This window comes from Mesoplodon densirostris, chromosome 4, assembly GCF_025265405.1.
Source record: "Mesoplodon densirostris isolate mMesDen1 chromosome 4, mMesDen1 primary haplotype, whole genome shotgun sequence".
Taxonomy (NCBI): domain Eukaryota; kingdom Metazoa; phylum Chordata; class Mammalia; order Artiodactyla; family Ziphiidae; genus Mesoplodon; species Mesoplodon densirostris.
The window spans coordinates 128,149,636-128,170,538 of record NC_082664.1 but is presented as its reverse complement, the minus strand read 5'-3'; the positions used below and the strand labels follow the sequence as shown (position 1 = coordinate 128,170,538).

Here is a 20,903-nt window from a genome sequence, read left to right as displayed (position 1 = left end):
TCCCAAGAACTTAAGTGATTTTTGCCAAGAGTGTACAGATAGCAGACTGTGGAACACTAGTATGTAGGAATGTAATAGAGAGAGACAGCAAATCATGGCAATTAAAAGCACAGATTCTGGAGCCAGGCTGCCCTGATTCAAATTCCAACTCTGCCACTTAGTAGCTGTGTGACTATGGAGAAGTTAATTAACCTCTCTGTGTCTCCATTCCTCATTCTGTCAGTGGGGGCAGATAATAGTACCAATACCTCATAGGGTTGTTATGAGGATTAAATTAGTTAATGTTTGTAAAGGACATGGAAAAGTTTCATGGAATGAATGTTTGTGTCCCCCCAAAGTTCATATGTTGAAATTTGAACATATGGTGGGTCCTGTCTTAGGGATTAGTGCCTGTCTTTGTCTGTTCAGGCTACGATAACAAACAACCGTAGACTGGGTGACTTATAAACAACAGAAATTTATTTCTCACAGTTCTGGAGTCTGAGATCAGGGTGCCAGCATGGTCAAGTTCTGGTGAAGACCCTCTTCTGGGTTATAGACTATTGACTTCTCACTGTATCTTCAGAGCAGAAAAGGGAAGCAAGCTCTCTTGTGACTCTTATAAGGGTGCTAATCCCATTCATGAAGGCTCCACCCTCATGACATCATCTAATCCTAATTACCTCCTATTACATCAGATTGGAGTGGAGGGTTTCAGCATATGAATTCTGGGGTGACACACATTTTCAGTCTATAACAGTGCCCTTATAAAAGAGACCCCAGGAAACTCTCCAACCCTCTTTCTGCCATGTGAGGACACAGCGAGAAGATGGCCTATGGTCTATGAACCAGGAAGCAGGTCTTCACCAGACACTGGCTCTGCTGGGGTCTCGATCTTGGACTTTCCGGCCCCCAGAACTGGTTGTTCAAGCCACCCAGTCTATAATGTTTTGTTGCAGCAGCCCCAACTAAGATCCTGAGCCTCAGTTTCCTGGTGGGCCACAAAGGGATACCCTCCCTGCCTAGAGCAGAGGAATAATCTGATAGACGGTGCAATGTAGGTGGATGTATTTTAAAAATTGTTTAAAGGTCAAACTTGGAGTCAGAAGTCACTGATGAACCATGGGGTTTTTCTCTGTCCAAACCTTCCATATTAGCACTGTTCATGGATAATGAAAACACGGTAAGCAGACCTACAAGACAGTGCACAGGCTGGAGCTTCTCTCTGTAACCTAGAAGAGCCTAGTAGAATGGGTTTGTGGGTGGCTGAAGCTTCCAGACAACCTGACCACCAGAGCTGGCCCAGAGGAAAGGGAAAGGAGGCCACACACAGACCTGTTGACTGAGACCTCCTCCCCCGCTTCCCCAGCCCCCTCACCTGGGGTGGGAGCCTTTTCCGTTTTGCCCTTCCACACTGCCGCATAGCCATCCTCGTGTTTGTTGAATGCCACGAGCTTCACCTCGTACAGCTGGCCAGGGACTGGGGAAGGTCATGGGGGTCACTCACTGGCTAGAGGAACCTCTGGGGTCATCTCCAGCCACTGACCCCGCTTGTCCAGTCTCCCGCTGGAGCTATGTCCATCTCATCCCTCCCCACCCGGCCCTCCTCACCTAGCTGGGTCAGCTCATACTGCTTCACTTTCTTCTTGAGCCGGACAGGCCCCACATCCCAAGCCTGGTCTCCACGGCCCCCTGGAGGGCCCTCACCATCTGCCTCCTCCTCCTCTGTCCCCACCTCTCGCCAGTACAGTTTGTAGCCAGAAATCTGAGCGGGGTGAGGGGGTGGCTGCCATGATACGACCAGGGACTCCATCCTCGCCCGTACCTTCAGCTCTGCAGGGGCAAAAGGGACTGCGGGCAGAGGAGCAGGAAGGGAGGAGGGAAGAGACATGAGGAAGCAAAAAGCAGGAAGACAGCGTTGAGTGACAGCCTTGCCAGCCTTCTCCCAGTGCATCACCATTCAGCCACCGGCCTAAGGGCCAGGCCCAGGCTCGGTCTAGAGGACACCTCACTCTTCCACAAGTGCAGGGAATGCAGGGCTGTCTCCTGGGCATTTGCAAAGAGGTTAGCAAGGAGCACCTCTGGGGCAGGGCTGACAGCACCTCGCTTAGAGTAGGGCTCTAGAATTCTTCTGAAGGAATGAATGCATGAGTACCGGCAGGTAGGGGATCACAGGGATTGCTAAAGCCGGGAAGGAGGGATGGAGCCATTGGAAGTGGGGAGCCCTACTTGGAAGCCTAAGAGTGGGGCAGCTCACTATGTGTCTGATGCTGTTCTAAGCACTTTGTACCATGTATTTCAACTTTATTCTCACAACCCTATAAAATAACAAAAGTACTATTATCCCTGTTTTACAGATAAGAAAACGGAGGCTTGTAAAAGTAACTTGCCCAACGTCACACAGATAGTATGTGTGCCAGGTTTTGACTGCATTTAACCACTCTACTATTGGGCCTCTCAACCAAACCCACAATGATCATAATCACGGAAGCAGCTAATATTTATCAAGTTTTAATTATGTACTAAACATTTTGTTTACATTGTTTAATCCTCATGCCACACCTGGCAGTAAATGAAGTCTTAGAGTTGTGAATGGTCTGTCCAAAGTCACCCAGCAGATGGAAAGGAAACACGAGCTCAGGGGTGTCTGCAAAGGCCAGCCCTTCGCCTCTTCACCCATCCTCCCTTGCCCATCGAGCAGGGGGAGCCATGGAACGTCTCTGATGGAGGAGGCAGCTGGGTCTGGGTTCCAAGGGCAAACATACACATACATACATAGGTACACGCATCACCCCGATTGCCCCCTCTGACCCCGTACCGTGGCTCTGGTTGTGCACACTGGGCGTCCTGTGCTGCATCCACTGGGAGGGGGCCCCGTAGCCGGTCCCTGTGCCGGCCGAAATCCGCACTCGATACACCTTGTTGGGCTGAAGCGAGTTCAGTGTAAACTGTGTCTCGTTCCCTGGCACCTCGGTGGAGAAAATCTGATCTGCTGGGACAGAAGAGACTGGCTCTGGGTGGCCACCTAAGGACCAGGACTCCTAAACTCCCCTACACCGACTTTTCCACCTCAGGTCCTGGTTCCTCAGGGCCCATCAGAGACTGAGACCCTCAGTGCCCGGACGGACGCCATGCTCCAGGGCTGACTCCTGGGCCTCCAACTCTGGCTGACACAGCCATCAGCCTCGGCTCAGAGCGGGGAGAATCATGGCACACACTCCCCCCGGCCCCAGGAGCTGTCAGTAACCACCCCCTCCCCGCACACACCAGGGTGCGGGCACGAGGCGCTGGCTGTGAAGGCCATCAAGCACCACCTACTCTCCGGAGCCCTGCCAACCACCCAAGCCCCCTTCCTCACCCTTCCCTCCCTCCCCACCCTCGTCCTGGCCCCCAGCCACTCGCCTTCTCCAATCTCTCCATCCCTTTCACACCTCCTCCCCTAGATCCCTGACATCTGTCCTAACACACACACCCCCATGCCTCATTTCTCTCAATCCCACAAGCACACCCTCCACCTCCCTATCCCTCATCTGCTTTTTGAACTGGAAGGGACCCCAGGGATTACCTAGGTTACCTGCCTCATTTCACAGACAAAGAGACTGAGGCAGGGACTCAACAGGATTACGCGCCGCAGCCGCAGCCGTAGAGGAGCTGGGGCTAGACCCCAGGCTTCCCCCTGTCTTGAGCTAGCCCTCTTCGCCTTCCCTTTCTCTCCTGCCCTCCCAACCCCCAGCCCACCTTCCCCTTTTCCAGGTTCACCTTGCCCTACTCCACAGCTCCGCTCAGGCCCCCAGCCACTCTGATCAACCCTTCACGCCAGTGATTCCCAGCCAGGTGGAGCCCGGGTCCTGCCCCCACTCACCTTCCTTTCCCAAACCGTACTCTATCTTGTACTTCACCACCTGCCCATTGCTCAGGCTGGGGGGCAGGGGCAGCCACACCACCCTGACGTCCGAGGGGTTGGGGCTGGACAGGGAGAGCTGGGGCGCTGCACTGGGGACTGAGACAGAAGAACATCAACGTGAGCTCTGCTCCACCGACGTGGAAGGTTGAGGCCCAGGAGCGGTCAGAGACTTGCCCAGGTCACACAGCAAGTCAGAAGTAGGCCCAGGACCAGGATCTGAGGGAGGAAAGGGAGCCTCTCAGGGGAGCCCCAAGCTGGAGATGAGGGGGCATCCTTCCCACCCTGAAGCCAGAATAAGGTTGGGGGCACAATCGTCTACGTCCGATGGATTGTCACTGGCTCCTGTCTGACTGGATGGTACGTGGGTGTCGGGGAGAAGGGCCATCTGACACAGGCAATCATGAGACCTGGGCTCAAGTCCCAGCTGTACTACTGACCTTGGGCAAGTCATAATTTTCTGGGCCTCAGTTTTCCCAACTGTAAATTAAGGAGAAGAACCCTCACCCACTCCCTTACAGGGCACAAAATATGGCATAAGGCAGGTAAAAGTGCCTTGGCGAACACTAGTAAAGAGAAGCTGAGCTACCATCCCCAGGGAATTCTCTGGGCCCCAAGGTGCCCACTGCAGGTGCAGAGGCCCTACCATCATCCAGTGTGTGGACCAGTGCTGGGGTGGAGGTGCGGCTGGCCCCCAGCTGCGAGTAGGCCACCACGTAGAACTCGTAGTCTGTGTTGGGTTCCAGGTCCCGAACCTGTAGCTCAGTGGTGTCATTGTTCACTGCAAACTGGTATTCCACATTGTCCATGCCTGAGTGGATTAGGGTTAGAGGACAAATGGTCTGTCACAGGGCAACCCCTGAGGGCTTGCCAGCTGGAAGCTGTCTAGGGATCCTTCATATTGGCCCAGTCCCTAGAATAGTCTCTTTATAGCTAAATCATTCCAGATAATCTCGGTGGGAGAGTATAAACTCCCCTGACTTCTAGTCCCACTGTATTAATTCCTCCACTGGTTAGGAAGTCTCTTCTAGCCTCTAACTGAAGTGACTCCTGCTGCAATTAACAAGCTGGCTCCAGGAATGCCAAGCCATTTTCCCTGCGAGGAGAAGCATCCTCTCTCTCCTCTCTTATAACAAACTGTGGCTGAGGGAGAAATGTACTAACCCATTTCTACACAGGTCTCTCCTGTGGGTTCCCACCCCATCCCGTTGTATCCTATCCCCAAAGGCAACCCTTCAATCATCCAGCCTGTGCCGCGCCCCTCCCCGCCCACCAGAGCCCCCGCGTAGGTCTTTGCTGGGGCCTCTTAGCCCCGGGGAGACTTACCCCGTGCCTTCTGGTAGTGGAGGGAGAAGCCGATGATCTGCTCGCTGTGCAGCTCGGGCCGCTCCCAGGCCACCAGAACGGCGGAGCTGCTCAGCGGCGTGGCGGTGACCCGTGTGGGGGCGCTGGGCAGCCCCTCGCGCACCACGACTGCCAGAGGCGCGGCGGCGCACGCCGTGCCCGCGCCATTCTCGGCCACGCACTGGTAGTAGCCGGCGTCCTGCAGGCCGATCTGCGTGATGACCAGGCTGCCGCCGCCGCCCTGCACCTTGACGCGCCCGTTGGGCCGCAGCGGCTCTCCGTCGTGCAGCCAGCGCAGCGTGGGCCGCGGCTCCCCGGACGCGCGGCACACGAAGCGCGCGGTGCTCGCCCGCGTCCGCGACAGCGCCTCCGGCGCCTGCGAGATGACAGGGGCGGCTGGGGGAGGGGAGGGGGACGCTGACCGCGCGCTCCGGCCACTAGGGGCCCCGGCTCCCGCCCCCCAATACCCGACGGACTCCCGCATCCCCTCCACTCATTCTAAGCTCTTCCTGACTCACCCGTCCCCTCAAAATACCCTCGGCAGTACAGCTCTAGCTCTCTTCCGCCTTTTACCCCAGCCCCACACTGACCTTTCTCTTTCTCTCTCCGAGTTGTCCCCAGGCCTCCTCGGCCTCCCCTAAATACCCTGGTTCCTCCTGGATCTAACCCTGCTCCCGCACTTACCATTTCCTTCTCCCCCACCTCCCAGTATCCCTTACCTAGCAGATTTACCCCTCTGCCAGCCCTGAGCAACCCTGCCCCCAGTTTTCTCCACCCAGACCACTCCATCTCCACTCAATAACCTCAGTCCCACCCCTCCCCACATTACCTGGGTCGCACCCAGACCACCCCTCCCCTCTGCCCCCACTCCATCCTCCAATCTCTTTCCACCACTTCCTCTCCTCTAATTACCTAGTCTGTCCCCTCCAATGCCCCACCCCACGCCCTATCCCTTTTTCATACTCCAGTACCGCCCCTCAGTCCCTCTGACACACCCACTCGCCCCTTTACCCCCCTCCCCTCTCCTCCCGGCCTTGCCCTAGCTAACCCGCCCCAGTCCGGTCTCCCCCACACCTACTCCGCGATCCTCCGCCCTCCCTCACCCTCCTCCCCTCCTCACCCAGCACGCGGAGCTCTGCGGCTGCGGTTGCGAAGTCGCGCGTGCGGGGCTTGTTAGCTCGGCAGACGTAGACGCCAGAGTGCCGGGGCTGCGCGCTGGTGATTAGTAAGTTGGTGCGGCCCAGGACGATGACATCGGTGGAGATGGGCTTCCCATCTGCGGGAGGAGGGAGAGCGCTGGAGGGGGGAGCTGAGGGCTGCCCCTCCATCCACTCTCCGGACCTCGGGAGACCCTCTACACCCGGGTTAAGAGAACACAACAGTCGCTGGCTGGGATCTCAGTTCCTCCACTTGCTAGACCGATGACTTCCTCTGAGCCCTTAGTGTCTCTGTCTGTAAAATGGGGAGATGGTCCCTCGCTGGACAGGCTGCTCTGAGAGTGTAACGAATAAAGTCTGTGGGACTGGCTGGCACAATGCAGGCACATAAGAAGTGCTCGGTATACTAGTCAGTTATTACCATTACCATTATTATTAAATTCATTTCTCTCAAGAAGGACACTCCTCCCATATGGTCTTAGCCCAGTGCTATGGTGAACATACGGCTGGAAAGTTCTGGACCAGAACCAAAGATCTGAATCTGTGCAAGACTTTTATCTTGATGTGAAGTGAAAACCATTTTAAAAGCCCTTCCCTTATGGACCTGAACAGAAAATCCAGGGAAGAAATGCAAATGGTCAATAAACAAAAAAGTGTTCAACTTCACAAAATCAAAGAAATGCACATCAAAACACAGATATTCGTTTTCACCTATCAAATTGGGAAAGTTTTTAAAAATAGTATGTTGCAATGCCTGAGAAAGGGTAAATGCTGATAGGGCTAACAGGGGCTCCACCTTGACCTTGAAGCCAGGATTCCACTTGTGGGCACTCTGTGGTGGGGAGCTGTGAACGGGGCTGATCACTGCAGTGTTAACTGTAATAGTGAACAACTGGGAAGGACTTAAAAATTCAATAGCAGGAACTAGCAACTTAAATTATGGTGACATTCAAATGATGGACTATCATAGTTATTAAAATTATTTTCGAAAAAGTGTTAAAGATGGGGAGATGTTTATGATATACTGTTGAATGAAAATAGGACTTGGAATTGTAAGTATAGCATGCTTTCAATTTTGGGGAAGAATGTACATGTGCATAGAAAAAAATCTGGAAGAAAATATGCTCATATGTTAACAATTTTCATCTCCGAGCGGTGGGATGTTTTCTGTTTGTCCTTTTCCCTAGTTTTCTACAATGAATACTTACAACTTTTGCCATCAGAAGAAAACAAAACAAAACAAAAAAGCGATACCCCTCCTCTGACTTAGTGGAGTAAGTTCCTAGAAAAGGAACAGTGCCCAGGGGCAGGAATGAAGTCCATTTCCAGCTTCGCTCTTCCCAGTCTCTGTCCAGGAGTGCTATTAGCAGAGTTTCTCCAAGTGAGAGCCCAGAGCTACAGGTGTCAGGACCCTCTGGGACAGCAATTCTCAAATCCTTACTGTGTACACAAGTCACAGAATCTCAGGAGAACTTGTTAAGATGTAGAGGCCTAGGGCACCCCAGATTCTGCATTTCTAACTATGCCCAGGAGGTAGGTCCAAAGACCACACTTTCTGTAGAAGGACCTCGGACACTTGTTAAGCATTAAAAATCCTGGGTCATGACTCTCCAGGCATAAATGGAGGGAGTCCGCAGTTTTAAGACACTCCCTGGGATTGGGATTGACATATAGTACACACTACTATATATAAAATAGACAACTAATAAGGACCTATTGTATAGCACGGGGAACTCTACCTAATACTCTGTAATGACTTATATGGGAAAAGAACCTAAAAAAGAGTGGCTATATGTATATGTATAACTGATTTACTTTGCTGTACACTTGAAACTAACACAACATTGTAAATCAACTATACTCCAATAAAAATTTTTTTAAAATCTAAAAACTAAAAAAAAGAAAAAGAAGCTCCCTGGGTCATCTTGATGCCTGGTCAGGATTTGGGAAACACTGATAATAGAACTTCTGGGTGACACCACAGGCTTACTGCAATAATAGTATGAGGGTCCTGCTGGCCCCAGGATCCCCCTAACTAGGCAAGTGTCACAAGTCCAAGGAGGCCGGGCAGGTCAGGGAGGCACAGATACCAGCACTGTTCTTTCTCACCAGCTCGGTGGGGGTATGTAGTCATTTGGGTTATTATTTTTCTTTAAACTCTATGTATTCATCATGATATAGTCTTGAATGTGAGATACAAACTTACAAAAAGGAGGCAGTGTGGGGTCGTATACTGAACCAGGGGAAAAAGGGTAAAAAGAGCTGGGTTTGGGACTTTCTGGTGGTCCAGTGGGTAAGATTCTGAGCTCCCAATGCAGAGGGCCCAGGTTCGATCCCTGATCGGGGAACTAGATCCCACATGACACAACTAAAAGATTCCGTATGCTGCAACAAAGATGCCGCATGCTGCAACTAAGACCCGGCGCAGCCAAATAACTAAATTAAAAAAAAAAAAGAGCTGGGTTTAAGACTTACTTCTGCCATCAACTTGGCACAAGTCACTTCTTATCTCAAATGGAAACAAAAATAATCCTTGCTTTTCTTCCATACAGGGCTGTAAGGGGTGGTGTACCAGAAAGAGAACAGGCTCTAAAGTTTGGGTCCTGGCTTTCCACCTTCCTCTCTGAGCCTCAGGTTCCTCATCTGCCCACTGGGAATAATAGCCCTGGCCCCTACCCTCCTCCAAGGGCTCCAGCAGGAGAGTAGGTTGCATGCTCAGTAGACTGCAAGGTGACGTTTGGCCGGCACCCTCATTACCCTGATAGCATCGATAGCATCTCCTGTAACGCATTCCCACCTGGCACTCATCACTTGCTGCCTGATACTGTCAAGCGTCTCGTCATGGATGTGTGCTTATCTCCCTCGCACAGACTGTGAGTTCAGAGGGTAGGCCCCCCCCTTTTTTATTCACTGTGCCCAGCATGAAGCCAGGCACACAAAGGCGGCAGCACACTGGGTGGACCAGGAGGTGCTGTGTAGTTAAACAGACCAGCAGCGGGTCCAAGTTCCACCTGACTCGCTGGCCCCTTTCCAGCTCTCACACATTCAGTGTTGTGAGGACTGGAAACATAACGTGGAAAACCGAGCCCAGTGCTCCACCCCGCAAGTAAGGTCTCAAGAGTGCTTTTGTTGAGTGGCAGACTTAGCGCGCTTCGTAAAGGAAACTTGCTACACGGATTGATGATTAATTTTGTCCAGGCTCCCTACCCACACTCAGCCCTGGGACAGGAGTTAGTTCCTACCACACCAAAGGTCGGTGACCATTGATTGCATGGTCACCCTTAGAGCTCCTTGACTTGGGGATGCGTGAGATGCCACACCCTTCCTCTCCCATGCCCTCAGGTCCCTTCCCTCCACTTACCCTGTCGGACCCAGGACACGAAAGGGGTGGGGTCAGCAGAGGCCACACACTCCATCACCACACTCTGGCCAGACACCACGGTGGTGTTCTCCGGGGCTGCCACAATGACCACGTCCTGCCCCCCGATGGATGCCAGGGACCCTGGAGAGAGGGCAGGCCAGCAGGCAGCCTTACCATCAGGCGTCTTCACATGCAGCACCTCACCTGATGCGCACAGTCACCTGGTGAGGCAGGTGGGGCAGGGAGCAGCCAGGGTTCCATCTGACAGATGGGAAAGCAGCTGCGTAGTTCAGCAGAGCTGGGACTGGAACTCAGAGCTCTTTCTCTGGGAGCCAGGAGAGGAATAACCTCTGACCTCCGACACACCACCCCCATTCTCCCCTGTCAGATTGAACCCACCCTCCAGGCAGAGAACCAGCAGGGTCAAGAGTAGACTTGGAAACAACTATACCCCAGTTTAAAACAAAAGAAAAAAAAAGAGTAGACTTGGAGTCTGGACTTGGAGTCAACAGTTATAGCTTCTAGTTCTAGCAAGTCGTTTCTCCAGAGGGCCTCGATTCCCACGTGGGAAAGGCAGGGGATGGGTTCGAGTTTCTGCCAGCCTGGCAGCCCCCTGAGCGCTACTTCTCTGCCAAGTTCTGTGTGACCCTGGGTCCCTGGGTCAACATGGTGAATACCCTGTTTGTCCAGCAGGTGGAGGCAGAGACCCCGGGCACGGGAGGGAGAGCGCACCAGACAGACTCAGCGCGTCAGCTAAGCCCTAAGAAGCAGGGTAGGAGTGGAGGTGTAGGGGATGAGGAGGGGGATGGGAAGAGATGAACGGAGGGGCGGGGGTCAGGGGCGGGGGTCGAGGGGAGATGCCATGGCAAAGGGAGGCAAGGGAGAGGCCCTTGTCGGAGGCCCAGAGTGAGATCTACTGAGCACTTGCTAGGCACCAGGCACTTCTCAATCTTATCTCAGTGATTCTCACCACCTCCCTGAGCTGGACATTTGATAAGGAACCCAGGGTCACGCAGATGGTGAGTAGAGAAGGCAGGATTCAAACCAGGTCGTTCTGACCCTAAAGCCTGTGTCCTTCCTACTGCATCACCCTGGGACGGGAGATTTTCAGAGAAATGGAGAGAACACGAGCCCCAGACCATCAGGAGCCAGAGGCACAGCAAGCAACAGCAGGGTGAATCCCCTTCAGGGCACACAGAGGGCCGGGGACCAGGGCTTCAGGGCACCGACACTCCTCCACGAACGCCTCACCTCCCCAGCCCTGGACGCTCCACCCAACTCAAGAGAACACAGGGCCTCGCAGGAAGAGAGCCCTGAACTGGGAGTCTTGGGTTCCTGCCCCAGTTCTATCTCTGACTTGTTGGGTGGCACTGCCTTCTCTGGGCTTTATCGCCTCGCCAGTCACTTATTTGAAGGCAGGCCTTGGACTACTTGAGGCCCCGCCCAGCTCCAAAATGGCCGACTCCAGAAACCCCCAGGTTTCCGCACCCAGCCAGCCCCCTTACCTCTGTGGGCCACGCGGAGGAGGGCCTCCTGGCTGAAGCGCTGGTTTGCGGAGTTGGTGGCCACGCAGCGGTAGGAGCCTGCATCACCTTCCTGAACGTCCAGGATCTGGAGGACCCCATTGGGAAGGGTGATGAGCCTTGGGAAGAGAGAGAGGGCACCTGTGAGGTGGGCAGGGGCTCCTCAGGGAGGGTACCACGCCCAAACAGTCCTGGACCCACCTTCCCCTCTGGCTTGAAATACCTAGAGCAGTTCACTTTCAAGCTTCACTCATAATAAAAGAAATGCAAATTAAAACTACAAGATACCATTTTCTCCTATCAGATTAGCAAAGGTCAAAAGTGTTTTTTTTTAAATTAATTAATTTATTTATTGGCTGCGTTGGGTCTTCGTTGCTGCGCCCGGGCTTTCTCTAGTTGCGGTGAGTGGGGACTACTCTTCATTGCGGTGCACAGGCTTCTCACTGCAGTGGCTTCTCTTGTTGCGGAGCACAGGCTCTAGGCCTGTGGGCTTCAGTAGTTGTAGCACGCGGGCTCAGTAGTTGTGGTTCACAGACTCTAGAGCACAGGTTCAGTAGTTTCGGCACACGGGTTCAGTTGCTCCGCAGCATGTGGGATCTTCCCGGACCAGGGCCCGTGTCCCCTGCATTGGCAGGCGGATTCTTAACCACTGTGCCACCAGGGAATTCCCAAAGGTCAAAAGTTTTTGTTTTTTAAATTTTCTTTCTTTTTTTTGGAGGGGGGGGCACATAGCTTGTCCAATCAAAAGGTTTAATAACACTCTTTGTGGATGAGGGAATGGGGGAAGGCAGTCCTGTCTTGTTGGTGGTCACGCCAAATCAATACACCCTCTTTCAAGGGCAAGCTGGCGATATCTTACGATCAAACCTGCATGTGCCTTTTGAACCAGCAACATCACTTCAAGGACTTCATCCCACAGATATTCTCGTACATGTACACAAAAACGTATGTCTAACGATATTGACTCCAGCCCTGTCTGTAATAGCAAAAGACTGGCAACAGTCCAAATGCCCATCTGTAGGGTGGGAACTAGCTAAATTGGTCTGGGTACATTCACACAATGGAATGTTAGGCAGCTGTTAAAAGGAGACAGTTCCATGTGTACTGCTATAAGACCATCTCCAAAATATGTATGGTACAGAACAGTGTGTGTATGACGCGTACACTTATATGCTTTTGCACTGAATGTCCCTGGTAAGAGTGGCTATCTCTGGGGAGGGGACCTGGGATCCTGGGACCTGTCCGTGGGAGATTTTCATTAAATAACCTTCTGTATAGTTTGAATTTGTTTACCCCCTGCCTGTATTACCTCCTCTCTCCCTGATAAAATCCCTTCTATTCACACTATCTCATCTGAACCTCGAAACAAGCCCAAGGGATAGAGGGGATCACAGCCTTCATTTTAATGGTGACAGAACTAAGTCTTGGAGGGAGTAGGGTATTTTCCCAGGGTCTCACAGCTCGAGCAGAGTTAAAACTGGCACCTAGGGCTTCTGGTGCCAAATCCCACGTTCTTCTCACTTGCTTGTCTCAGCAGCCATTAGATGGCTGAGAATGCCAGTGGAAGGGACGTGGTCTCCAGTAAGTCCCAGTCAACACGTATACTACTGAGGAGGGGCAGGATGGATGAGAGTGTTGTTCTCTGCCCTTTTGGTGAGGGTTGGAAAGCAGTTTGGGCTAGAAGGGCCCAGAGACCTTGCTTGAGAGAAAGTGCAATCCCAGGCAGGGAAGTGCCCATGGGAGCCAGGGTGGTGGGAAGCAGAATGGGCTCCGGCCCAAGCAGGGAGGGAGTGGGTCTTCCTGAATCCTCTAGCTGTGATCCCTGCAGGGTCAGCTCGAGGGTGAGAGTTCTAATTTCTCACTAGAGCAAGTGGCCTGTGGATGTAGGCTAGGCCAAGGTCAGGGAGGGAATGGGGCAGCTGTGCACTTGGTGAAGATCCCTTGGCTCGTGGGGAAAGCAGGGTATGAGAAAAATCTAAACACAGGAGGAAAGAACTAGCTCAAGGGTGTTTGTTGGGAGAGAATTCTGGCCGTGAGCCTAGAAATCTGCTGTGGCCCAAAGACTTAGAGAAAAAACATAAACCTGTATCACTCCTTCCCTCAGCTCACAGGCAAACCCATCTCTGCCCCAGAGTCTTACCCTCAGTTCCAAGAGCTGCCCACATCAGTGCTGGGACCCACAGGGGAGAGGGGACCAGAAGGGGCAGGGTGGTTGGAGAGAAAATCCTGGGCCAGGACCCAGCCTGCTGCCATGGAAAATGTGATGGGAAATGACAAGTGGGGAAGGACAAGCAGGACCCATCTCAGAAACAAGGCCCCCATCCCCATCCACGTCTCCTCCACCTAATATTCTCTTGCCTGTAAGACCCTTCCTCCTTCCTCAGTCTCCACAGCTGTTGTCAGCAGGATTCACGCCAGGAGCTGCCCACACTTCCTAACCCCAAAGTTTCTCACTCTTTCCAGGGAAATTGTGCTCCAGGTATCCAAGAGCTAACACCTCCTTTGACAAGTAACATTGCCTTAATTACGTGTGTTGAATGAATGAATGCGGGTGTGGTGCTGTTGCTAGAGCCAACACAAGTGAAATGGAACCACTTTTAGTGTTCATTTAAAATCTCTTCTGCTTTGTTAAAATGTATTTTAAAAAGCTGTGTCCTTGGAAGAACGTCCAAGACATATTGGTTAGTGGGGGGAAAGAATTCACAAATCAGTGTTTATGAAGCAATTCTATTTTTGGAAAATAGATAAATGATATGCTAGGATGTGCGCAGAAAAAGTCAAGGGTGGTAAAGCTCACGTCATTCGTGGAGGTTTTCTCTGGGAGTGGGGTTACTGTGGGGCTCTTTTTTGTTATATTTTTAAATTTCTTGGTTACAGTGAACATTTATTAGTTTGGAAATATAAAACTTAAAAAAATTTAAATGGAAAAAAGCATGTGCCCTTGTACACTTTGTTTTGTAACTCCTGGCTCTAATATAAAGGCAGCTGTGGCATAGAGGAGAGAATTGATTCCAACATGTGATTTTTAGCAAGTGACATCACATGTCCAGGCCTCGGGTTTCTAATCTGAAAAATGGGTTTCATAATTCTTGCCTACTTCACAACCCCGACCCTGTTAATGTGTCATAAGCTCTCATTAGATAATGGTAACAGCTATCTGTGCTCAGTTTGTAGGTGACTTTTTTCCCTTTAAGTTAGTATGTTTTATCATTTTAAAATGAATTCAAATTTCAAATAAAACAAAATAGCTACTTATAGAATGAAAAGCCACCTCTAGCTAAAAGGAGGGGACCGTTCTCTTTCCAAGCCTGAGCCTCAGCCTGCTGCCCATACCCGCAAAAGGCCACTTGGACCCAGGGATTCAAGAACAGAGGAGAAATGACAGCTGCTCTGAATTTCCTGAGGGCCAAGGAGCCTCCACCCTGAGCCGTTCAGAGATCCACCCAGGGAAAAGGGACACTAGCCGAGGGTCACATGAGGCTGACCGACACGTTGGACCCTAGGAGATGGGTAGGGCAGAGGACTGGACTAGGGATCCTACAGTAATTAAATCCATTAGTGCCATGGTTTTCAAGTGTGAGTGAATGGTGATAACAAAATGATTTCAAGTGGATCTAGACACAGGTTTTTATTCCAGTGGTTATATATTTATTTTTATGGCTACCTTCTATTTAAGGTCAGTGCTGCTGGTTTTCCATTTTACTGCAGTGAGATAATGTTCCTTTTTAGTATGTGTTAAAGTTACAAAAGAGAGAGTTGATTTGAAGAAATGTATTAAGTGTTGTATAAATGGCTGAGGGATGGCCAAAAATATGACAGGGGTTTGTGAATGCCTGCGATCTGGGAAACATTGCTCTCATTGATTACTGGTTCCCGTGGAAGAAAAATTATCCCCTATCATTAGAAATTAGTAAAAGTATCAGGGAATTGCCTCAGGGTCCAGTGTTTACCATCAGTTCCCAAAATATGAACATAGACCCTGACAGAGTGTGCTTATTAATTGCACATGTGCACAGCCTACACCAAGGCATATGGTCTCCTTCAAATCACTGGGTTGAGTTTATGAATAGCATATTTCTATGTGAACTCTATCTGGGTATGTGTAAAAATACATACCTTGGGCATAATCAAGCTGCTGTTTTAGATATTTCTTTATTCCCCCCCACACACAATGTGCTGGGACATGTGAGCCTGGCTTATTTATAGATGAGGATCACTTTTCAGAGGACTTGGGGGCAAACACTCCCAGAGGCCAGGAACTGGCAGCTCCAGCCTCCTGGGAGAGGCCTGAACTAGATGTTGGGAGGTGAGGGAACTCCTCTGTTTGCTGAGAAACTTTGGGGAAGTAACTTCTCTGCTCTGAGCACAGCTGGACCACTCCAACTCTAAGCCAGCCTGCAACAGGAGTTTCTTCAGACCCTGTGGCTTCCCCACTCCAACCACCAAATCATCCACCCCAGGGCTCCGCTGTCACACACTCTAGCTGTGTGACCTGGGGCAAGTGACTTCTGTCTCTGATCCTCAGCTCCCTCATTTAAGAATTCAGATAACAGTATCTGCCACAGCCATACAGATAGACCTGGAAGGGGGTTCCTTATGTGTTAAGTGAAAAAAAAGAAGTTGCAATATAATCCCATTTTTGTTTTCTAAAAAAAAGGTGAGTGAACAAAAAACCCAGTATGTACAATATGATCCAAAATTTTAAAGAGAATATTTATAAACATACAGGGGGAAAGTCCAGAGGATAGACATCAAAACTAACAGAGGCTTTCTATGGGTGATAAGAGGACGAGCCATTTTTGTTTCTTCTTTTTTGTCTATATGAATTTGAAAAATGCATCTAATAGGAATATAAACTATAAGTAAATAGAGGAAAATATGAAAAATAAGGAACACTTACCTTGAAGGATCATGGGAAGGATTAAATGAGAAAACACAGCTCTAATTAAGTGAAGCCTCTTGTGACTTTTAACGCAGGGAGAGTGTTCTGCTCTCTCCCACCCTCTCTGGGGGCTGTCCCAGGAGTAGATTCTCACTTGGTTCTCATCCAACAACTCTCACAGCGGTGAAAGGCTCCACATTTAAAAGGCATAGAACTTGGGACTTCCCTGGTGGTCCAGTGATTAAGACACTGTGCTCCCAATGCAGGGGGCCAGGGTTCGATCCCTTAGGTCAGGGAACTAAAGTCCCACAAGCCATGCGGCGCGGCCAGAGAAAAAAAAAAAGAGGCATAGAACTTAAAATGTCAGTGCTAGGAAGGCTGGGTTAGCATTCCCAAGGTCTCCTCCCTGGAATGCTCATTCCTAGGATGTTAACGGGGTTCCTGCAAGAGGGGCTTTGGGCAAATGAGTCTAGGAAGCATTTGGTTAAACAAGTTAAACAGGTTTCTCAGTACAGGGCTTCTCAGGGCCCTGTCAACTCCAAGAGGGAGATTTATAGGCAGTTTCCTCATCTTATTTGACTACAGAATACTTTTTTTTTCAAGAATCATCTTTAGGGACTAACGTTCTAAAAAAGAACACACTTTGGAAACCATGATCTAATCCAACCCACTGGACCAGTGGGGCTGACTGATCACCAAAGTCAACAGGATCACTTATATCTTGACCTCTCGCCCTTCTTCCTCACAACTGTTGCAGAGATGTGGCCTGGGGCTTTTCTATCTAGAAGCTTCTCTTACACTCTCACCCCTACCTAGACATGGGCAAAAGTCAGAGGAGATGGGACAACTCAATACACTGAAGACAGGTTAGTTCCAGGGCAGGGAGAGCTGCAAACCAGTGTTTCTGAGCCTAAGGAATCCCACCTCTGCTGGGAGAGGAGAGTGTGAGCTGGTAACTACAGCTAGAGAGATGCAGGGAGAGGACGGCAGCGTGGCTGGAAAAGGCCTTTGGAGCCACATTTCCAAAGGTGTAAGACTCCATGTGGTGGCAGCCGAGTCATGAGTCCAGTTCCAAGACCACAGATGCAAATGAGCCTCGTGCTTTCTGGACATGCTGTGTGTACATCTGGGCCTTCCCAGGAGGCCGCAGTAGGGATCAGGTCCTGGGTCTAGCCTCTGCTTCTCTTCTGCCCTAGAAACCCTTCCCTAGGATTGCTCCATTGCCTTTATGGGGAGAGAGGAGGGTGAAACAGGAAGGACCTCCACAACCTGGTTATCAGATGCTGCACCCCACTGAATGGAACTGAGAGGAGAAGAGAAGTTATGAATCCAAGGTAGAAACTCCAGAGGAACCTGCAAAGGGAAACCCTCCCAGCAGCCTCTGGGCCTGGAACGAACAACAAACGTTCTGCCAATGACTCACCGTGTGGCCTTGGTTAAAGCACAGCTCTTCTCTGGCCCTTGGTCTCCTTCTCAATAAGGCAAGTGGTTGGACTACATATGCTCTGAAGGACTCGATAACTGCTCTCTACCCAAGCCCCATAGCTTGGTGGGTGGCTTTCCTCCCAGGGAGCAAAAACTTCTGACCCAACTTCTCTTTGGGACCAGAAATGGGCTGAGCGTCAGGTGGTGGTTGGCTCTTAAGTCAGTTTGGACAAAGGGAGCCACCCTGACTCTAAGAAGCCCAGTTCCTGAGCACATCCCAGAGCCCTCCTTGGCTGCCCCCTGGGACCCACTCTCCTCTTGCCCACAGGACACTCACCGAGGCTCCTCAGGCAACGTCACCTGGTCCTTCTCCCAAGTAATGACAGGTGCTGGCAGCCCTTCAATGTGGCACTGAAACCGAGCGGTCCCGTTCTCCTCTACCGTCTGAGACTGCGGGTGCAGGGAGAAGCCTGCAAGTGCTGGGGATGAGGACAGTGAGAAAACGCAGGGACAGGAGAGGAACACAAGAAAGGAGGCCACAGCGAGCAGAGACGGGAAACATGCACACACACGGACACAGAGAGACACAGGTTGACAGAAACACACGCAAAAAGAATTCAGACCGACGGAGACACAGTTGGAAAGAGGCAGTCGGAGAATAAGAAGTGGTGATGACCGGTCAGATGCTGCAGGCAGAATGAATTCCAAAGTCCCCCTGCCTTACATCACCATATGGTTGGACTACAGTAAGACGTGCATTTCTTCTGGCCCCCAAATTGTTTCATGGTGATCTGTGCCTCCTGAGAACCCCCAAGAGTGAGTGAGCTGGACAACACAGCTCGGGTCTACACGTTCCACCTGCTATGGGGGTGGGGAGCACCTTTGTGCCCCTGACATGCTTACAAACCTCTCTGGCGGGCTTCCTGGAGGAGAGCACAAGTCGAGACTCTCAGACTCACAGGGAAGGAAAAGGAGGAGGAGCAGAAGAGCAGGGAAGAAGTGAGACTATTGAACAGTGAGGCAGACAATACCAGGAAGGGACCCACTGAGCAGCACAGGAGACAGGGAGAGGGGGCGTGGCTCAGAGACAAAACTTTGTGCGAGTATCTAACTGCAGACCCCACTTCCCACACCCCACGTCTTATGGGCCTCGGCTCAGTCCAAGATGTAGCACTTACTGGCAAGCTTGACCACCGCAGCCTGGCTGGCCACCACTCCAACGGGGCTGCGGGCCAGGCAGGAATAGCTGCCCTCAATGACCTCTGAAGCCCCAGGGTCAGTGCCGTCGGGAGTTGGCAGCTGGGACAGCCACAGGGAGCCATTGGGTAGCAGGCGAAGGTGGTTGTGCTCGGGCAGGACGCCTCCATCCTTGCTCCACGTGACGCTGGGGGGGTGTCCTGCAGTAGCCGCCCCCAGACCGCAGTCCAGCACCGTGGCTTGCTCCGGGCCCAGGATCACTTGCAGCGGCCCTGCTCCACAGCTCAGCGACACGGTCGTCTTCCGGGGCAACGGCTGCTCCCCTGCGTAGAGGAGGGGGCACCAGGGTCATCAGTGTGTGTCCTCCTACATCCCACAGCCTCCGGAGCCCGAGTCACCCACCCCGGGTCGAGGAGGGCAAACCTCAGAGAAAGAGGTCTCACGGAGAGACCTGTGTCTGGATCCTGGCTCTGCCTCTGACTAACTGTGATCTTGGGCCAACGGCTGCACTTTGTTCCCATCCTTCCCCCACTGCTCAGCTTCCTCATCCACAAAATAACACAGTTTTTAGCAAAAAAGTAGAAGCAACCCAAATGCCTGATCACCTGATGAATAGATAAATATATTACTCAGCCATCCAAAGAAATGAAGTACTGACACTTGCTACAACATGAATAAACCTTGAAAACTTTCCTCAAAGTGAAAGAAGTCAGTTACGAAATGCCACATATTGTATGATCTCATTTCTGTGAAATGTCCAGAATAGGCAAATCCATAGAGACAGAACGTAGATTAATGGTTGCCAGGGACTGGGGAGAGGGGAGAATGAGGAGAGTTGGCGAAGGGATCGAAGGTTTCTTTTTTAGGTGATGAAAATGTTCTAGAATTAGATAGTGGTGATGGTTGCACAACCTTGTGAATATACTTGAAACCACTGATTTGTACACTTTAAACGGTGAATTTTGTGGTCTGTGAATTGCATCTCAATTTAAAAAGACATAGTCATTCCTTCCTCAGAGGGCCGTTGTGAGTGCTCAATGAGATGCTGTGTGCTAAAGGGGTACAGCACAGTGGCTGGCCTGGACAGAACTGGGGCTCAGTAATGTCATTCCCTCTCCTGGAATCCAACAGATCGTCCTGACCACTATTACCCAAACCACTTCTGCCGCAGTGACTGGGACAGGTAAGCTCTCCTTCCTGCAGCTGATTCCCCCAAAGCCACGCAGCAAGCCAGTGCAGAACCCAGTCCCTAACCTTTTCCAGATGCCCCAGAAGAGCCTGCAGCTCCAACACTGCCCTGGCCGCAAAGGGAAGAGCAGGAGAACAATGGAGGAAGGGAATGCCATCCCAGGGTCAAGGCAAAAACACACAAATGCCAATTTTTATCATTTTAACCAACATCTATCTCAGCAAGGCCCAGTAACCGTTATTCATAGAGAAATAGTTGGTTCTCTTCCAGACGGTTGACCTGCTGCCTTCCTGTCCCATAAAAGCTTAATGCCCCGAGGTGCCCTCTTATCCTCTGGCCTGACACCTTGCTTAAAGGCACAGTGGTGCGTCTGAGAGTGAGCCAGGGACAGAGGTGAGGACAATGGTCCACACTCATTACAAGGCAGGCCAGGGCTGACAGAGCCTTGTCAGGGGCATGCAGAAAGCACAGTGGCTAAGGACTCCGGCGACCCTCAGTTCTAGACCCAGCTCTGTCACAGTCTAGCTGTGTGGCCTTGGGCCAGTCACTTCCACCTCTGGGCTCTAGTTTACTCAAATGTAGCGGGTGATGTCGAAGATTCTATGACGCTAGGATTGTTCAGCGAGCTGGACTCACCTACTCCTGAACAGATAGAGAACATCATCTAGACACACACACAAAACTGTAGACACGACCTGCCATACCTAAACACGTGCTCCCCCGTCTCTGCCACACCTATCAACACCTGGACACACATATATGCCAACATTTAAACCCCTGAAGAGGGTCAAGACTGAGGGGAGAAGAGAGGTCCTAACTGGCTGAGATAAGGAGGCCAGGGCAGAAGCCAGGCCTCTGACACCACAGTGGGAAGGACAGACAGACAGGGTCTGAACAGGCCTCTGCCTTTCTTAAAGGCTCTGCTGGCACCTCCAGCTACACAAC

The 20,903-nt window shown here is 51.4% G+C and overlaps 1 protein-coding gene across 6 annotated transcripts in view; it reads right to left on the bottom strand.

Moving 5' to 3' along the window:
• Positions 1-20,903, bottom strand: part of IGDCC4 (immunoglobulin superfamily DCC subclass member 4) — a 37,773-nt gene that overhangs the window by 9,356 nt on the left and 7,514 nt on the right. For 3 of the 6 annotated variants that reach the window (XM_060097173.1, XM_060097169.1, XM_060097171.1), the window contains exons 2-12: positions 18,751-19,092; positions 17,910-18,051; positions 11,248-11,384; positions 9,743-9,883; positions 6,345-6,500; positions 5,207-5,620; positions 4,527-4,691; positions 3,842-3,979; positions 2,798-2,971; positions 1,591-1,830; positions 1,358-1,459 (exon numbers count right to left, since the gene is read on the bottom strand). In XM_060097173.1, coding sequence (XP_059953156.1) covers positions 1,358-1,459; positions 1,591-1,830; positions 2,798-2,971; positions 3,842-3,979; positions 4,527-4,691; positions 5,207-5,620; positions 6,345-6,500; positions 9,743-9,883; positions 11,248-11,384; positions 17,910-18,051; positions 18,751-19,092 — 2,151 coding nt within the window. The remainder of the gene's footprint in view (positions 1-1,357; positions 1,460-1,590; positions 1,831-2,797; positions 2,972-3,841; positions 3,980-4,526; positions 4,692-5,206; positions 5,621-6,344; positions 6,501-9,742; positions 9,884-11,247; positions 11,385-17,909; positions 18,052-18,750; positions 19,093-20,903) is intronic. The other 3 variants (XM_060097170.1, XM_060097172.1, XM_060097174.1) reach the window with 3 other exon arrangements.